The 4,928-nt window shown below is 53.1% G+C and overlaps 1 protein-coding gene across 4 annotated transcripts; it reads left to right on the forward strand.

Moving 5' to 3' along the window:
- Positions 1-746: 746 nt before the first annotated feature.
- Itpripl1 (ITPRIP like 1) lies at positions 747-3,749 on the forward strand. Of its 4 annotated transcripts, none has more exons than XM_013072093.3 (2): positions 747-997; positions 1,856-3,749. In XM_013072093.3, exon 2 carries the CDS (start codon positions 1,983-1,985, stop codon positions 3,669-3,671), a length of 1,689 nt encoding a protein of 562 aa, XP_012927547.2. In that variant the 5' UTR covers positions 747-997; positions 1,856-1,982; the 3' UTR covers positions 3,672-3,749. The 4 variants fall into 4 exon arrangements, with proteins under 4 accessions (XP_012927547.2, XP_004844415.2, XP_021113671.2 ...); XM_004844358.4 differs by having other exon boundaries at positions 775-997; positions 2,017-3,749; XM_021258012.2 differs by having other exon boundaries at positions 859-997; positions 1,859-3,749.
- The last annotated feature ends 1,179 nt before the right edge of the window (positions 3,750-4,928 follow it).

Genomic DNA, 4,928 nt, shown 5'->3' on the forward strand with positions numbered 1-4,928 from the left:
ATAGTATCTTTTACTATGTGATAAGCCTCCTTCACGCCCCCCCGGGGGGGGGCGGTTGAACCTAGGCTTCCTACTGCAGTCTAGGCAAGGGCTCTAGCACTAAACTATATCCCCGCTCCTTTTTGTTCTTATTTTATTTCGAAACAGGTCTCACTAAATTGTCCAGGAGCAATCTCCCGCCTCAGCCTCCTCCGGAGTAGCTGGGATTACAGTAGCTGGATTACCACGCAGGGCTGGGTCTCGGATTCTTACTCCGAGGTGGCTAGTGAGGGCAAGCAAGGTCCCTAGCCAGGTCTTGGGGTGCCGTCCTTTCACAAAAGTCACTTTAATGGTGAAAGGGGTTGGGGAACACACCTAGGTCTGGGCTTGGGGTTGGGAGCAGACACCTTTAGGGCTACGGAAACACATCTCCTGCTCTGCTTTGCTCAGAGCCAGCTCACAGGGAGACGGGCTTTTCCGGGTCGGCTCCTCGGTTGGCCACCATAATCCTTTCACCTAAATTTACAGTGAGTATGGGTTCTCCGCGTGCTGAGCTGAATGAGGCCGACAGCACGTAACGAGGCCAATTGGGGCGGAAGTAAGACTGCAGACCCCCTACTTCCCCGCCCCGGGCCCGCCCGATCTGGCCGAGCACAGCGCGCGCACCAGACTGGGCGGGGCTGGGTGGGAGGAGCTTGGCGGGGCGGGGGGCTGCACGGCGAGGCAGAGCGGGAGGAGCTTGTCTGGGGGCGGGGCGAGGTTGGGCGGGGCGAGGTTGGGCGGGTCCGGACGGCTGGGGGCCCTCGGAGACCCAGCACCGCGTGGCAGGTAGCAGGGCCTCCTAGCGCGCGGGTCCTCAGACGCTCGAATGAACATGGTCCTTCCTCTGGCAGAGGAGATCGGGCCCGCTCCCGTGGTTGGTCCGGGCAATGAACCCGGAGCACCCACCCGGCCGGGGAGAAGGCAGGGGCGGTCAGGCCGAGCTGTCTCTTTAAGACCGTGTTCCTGCTGACACCAGGTGAGTGACCTGGACACCGGTCCGGGGAGAAACCTCAAGAAGGGGTAGGTCCTTCCTATGGTCGAGATAGGTGATAAGAGTACCGATCTCTGGGTGTGGGATTTGGGGGAAGCTGTAAATAGGAGCGGAGCTCCGCTTTGAATCAACGACCCGGTTACCTTGTGAAATTTAGCCGGGCTCCTGAAAAGGGCGGTGAGACCCAGCCAGGCGAGCCCCTCAGCTGGCTTACACGTCCGCAGGGCGAAGCCCTTCATGAATCTCGATAAGCCTGGTAGCTTGTAAAGGGTTGGGGTGAAGTCAGAAGCTTCAGGCTTGGTGGTGGTTGAGGAGATAGAGGAACTCTCAATGCCAGCTGTCGGGTGGCCCTTGGGCACAGGGTTCTTCGGGCACTTTCCAGGGCAAGTGGAGCTGGGCAGATTGGGCATCCAGCAGCTCCCTGAGACCTGAGAGTGTTCAGAGCTGGCAGCACTGTGCCTCCCTGGAGCGCGCAGGGCACAGAGGTGAGGCCTGGGCAGTCTGAGGACTAGGGGAAAGGTAGAAGCCTTGTGAAGTCACAGAAGAAGTGAGATGCTGCAGCTGGGTTCTGGGGCTGGTGTCAGCACAGGGACCGTGTGGCCTGACAGTCTCAGTGCTCTCTGGTGGTGGAAGGGAGCCCTGGGATCATATTTGGTGCCCAAGGTGGACTGAGGAGTTGGGTGAGGCCACCCCACCACAAGGTCCCCCCCCCAGTCCTACACTGAAATGAAAACTGTCCCATATCCACCCTCCTGAAGCTTGAGTGCTACCCATCATGTGGAAGGAAAGCAGTAGAGAGACAGAGGGCGCATCTCACTGTCCCCCTTTTCCCTGCTTCTCCAGCAGACAACCCTTGCTCTGCCCAAGCCCAGCTCTGAGAGCTTTCTCTTCCTCCTGAGTAGTTGGCATCCAGGACTTGGGGTACCAGGACTCTGGGGAGTATGTACTGCAGAGCAGATGCATCTAGAAGATGACCACTGACTCCCATCCTCCTCCTCCTGCAGATGCAGAGGCCTACATGGCTGTGATAAGCCTGCTGTTCTTGGCAGTCATGTACGTCGTTCACCACCCCCTAATGGTCAGTGACCGGATGGACCTGGACACCCTAGCCAGGAGCCGGCAGCTGGAAAAGCGACTGAGTGAGGAGATGCGGCAATTAGACATAGAATTTGAAGAGAGGAAGCGAGCAGCTGAGCAGAAACAGCAGGCACAGGATTTCTGGCGAGGAGACATATCCAAGGACCAGTTAGTGGTGGGGAAGAAAGACAGGGGGTGGCCATTCCAGGCTGCTGGCCAGGAGGGGCCTCTGGACTGGATGCTGGGAAACCTGTGGAATGCTGGCCTCTTTTGCTTTTTTCTCATCTTTGAGCTCCTGCGACAAAACATGCAGCATGAGCCCGCCTTTGATTCCAGCAGCGATGAGGAGGAGGAAGTCCGAGTTGTGTCTGTCCTGTCTTCGAACTGGCTCACTGACTTCCCCTCCCAGGAGGCCTTGGAATCCTTTTACAAACACCATATCCAAAATGCCATTCGTGACCTGTCAGGCACCTGTGAGTTCGTGGAGAGCTTTGTGGATGAACTGATTGAGGCCTGTAGGGTGCTCAGCCGCCCAGAAGCTCACCTGCAGTTGGAGGACTGCTTGGGCATTGGGGCTGCCTTTGAGAAGTGTGGAATCCTTCACAAGACCCAGAAATTTGATGTCCTGGTGCCGATTGTCCCGCCACAGGGCACCATGTTTGTCTTAGAGATGAGGGATCCGGCCCTTGGCCACTGCTATGGTAATGTGCTGGTGGAGTCTGAATGCGTGTGCAAGCATGAGAAGCTTCTGGGGGATGTGTTGTGTCTGGTGCACCACCATGGAGACCCCTTGGCAGGCTCAGGCAAGTATAACAGCTCCATCAAAGCGTCTCTCTGCACTGGCATCCACCTGGATGTGTGCAAGACTGTGCAGTGGTTCCGGAGCATGGTGGGCAATGCCTGGGCTCTTGTGGCCCACAAATATGACTTTAAGCTCAGTCTCCAACCATCTACCACCTCCTGCAAGCTCAGGCTGGACTACCGCTCGGGCCGAGTTCTCTCCATCAGCTTGATCCTGGGGGTGCAGCGGGAGGACACCTTAGTCTACCTGGTGAGTCAGGCCCCTGAGCAGGAACAACTCACCAGTGTGCACTGGCCTGAGTCCTTTGCAGCCTGTGAGCACTTGTTCTTGAAGCTGGTGGGACGTTTCGCCCCCGAGAACACCTGTCATCTCAAGTGCCTCCAGATTGTTCTGAGTCTCCGGGACCACCAGAGCTTACCCAAGGGGGCATCCCACCCCATCCTCACCTCCTACCACTTCAAAACAGCCCTCATGCACCTGTTGCTACAGCTGCCCCTCACAGACTGGCAGCATAGCATGCTCTCTCGGCGGCTCCAGGACCTTCTCTGGTTCTTGGGCCGCAGCCTCCAGCAAAGATCCCTCCATCATTTCCTCATTGGTAACTCCTTCCTGCCCCTGACTATACCAATTCCCAAGACATTTCGGACTGCTGAACCTGTCAATCTCTTCCAACACCTGGTGCTGAACCCCATGGCACACAGTCAGGCAGTGGAGGAGTTCCAAAACCTTCTGACCCAGCTCAAAACTCTGCCCTGTGTCCCACTGGCTGGGGTATCTTAATATAAAGGTCATTAAAAAAAAAGAAATTTGGGCTGGGGATTTAGCTCAGTGGTTCCGGTGCCTGCCTCGCAAGCCCAAGGTCCCGAGTTCAATGCCCGGTACCAAAAAAAAAAAAAAAAAAGAAATTCTTTCTGATTCTTCCAGCTGCAAAAGTTTATTTTTCACTTATGTCAGTGGTATATGTGACCTTCACCTTGCAGGGGGGCCAATGTTAGAGGAAGACACTTTGAGAAGTGGGTAAGATGGCCATGGGAACCTAATCTAGGGTGGGGATGAGGTTTTCTTCTGATCTTTCATCATGACCCAAAGACAGTCCAGGGAAATGGATGTTATGGGAAGATCTTGCTGCTAAGGAGCTGAGATGCTGTGAAGCTGTATTTCTGTATCAACACTGGAAGTTCAAGAGAACCAGAGAATACCTCCATTCCCGCTTATTCCTTTCTGTGAATGACTCCCAAAACATTCCTTGTGAATGGTTTCCTTGTAGAACTGTTAGCTGAATTTCCATCCAAGCTATGACACTCCATCCCAAATATTGTGACGGCAACCTCTATGTTAGAATCTAATTTTTCAGACCTTCACTATTTTGAAAATATAACCAAGATGTTTTCCATTTTCTTAATTAGCCAATTTTCATACGACATTATAGCTGTTTTTATGCATCTAAGAAAAAACTCCAGTAGTACACAAATAATTTGTCAATATCGATTCACAAATATTAATGTCATTGGTGACCTGTCCCATTGTTGAGATGGTGCATTTCCTATAACTAATGAAATAGCCAACATCTAATGACCTTCCCAGTGGCTGGAAGCAGCTTTACAAAACTGCTCACCAAGACAAGCTTTCTGGGGGTTCTGAGGCAAACAATTTGTTTCTGAGTGAGAGGTACTTGTTAATTACATTGAAAGGTTAATTACATGGAAAGGTTTAGAGCTGTGTGTCTTCTGGCCCTGCCTTTGTATTCTCTTTTCAAATATGACAGAGGGATTATTTAAGTATGTTTGCACTTTTGAAAAGAGGGATTATCACAATCCAGGCCCAATTGACAGGGCTGGACAGGAAGGGACTGGAAAGCATTCAACTCCAACAGTGTCCTGATTCTAGAGATATGATTGGTATATTTTCTTGAGCATCCTGAGGAGTCTTGAGAAAGAGTTCTGGGTGTGGTTGTTTTGGAAATATCACTGCTGTTCCTACCTAGCACTGCCAGGAAGATCTGCTGGGGTGGAGAACCTGGCCCTACATTTGACTTGG

The sequence above is a fragment of the Heterocephalus glaber genome, unplaced genomic scaffold (genome assembly GCF_053883595.1).
Source record: "Heterocephalus glaber isolate CG9 unplaced genomic scaffold, H.glaber_assembly_v1.0 deba00000470, whole genome shotgun sequence".
Lineage (NCBI taxonomy): Eukaryota > Metazoa > Chordata > Mammalia > Rodentia > Bathyergidae > Heterocephalus > Heterocephalus glaber.

Coding starts and splice junctions, on each gene's coding strand:
- Itpripl1 (XM_013072093.3), top strand. CDS start 1,983: ATGACCACTGACTCCCATCCTCCTCCTCCTGCAGATGCAGAGGCCTAC.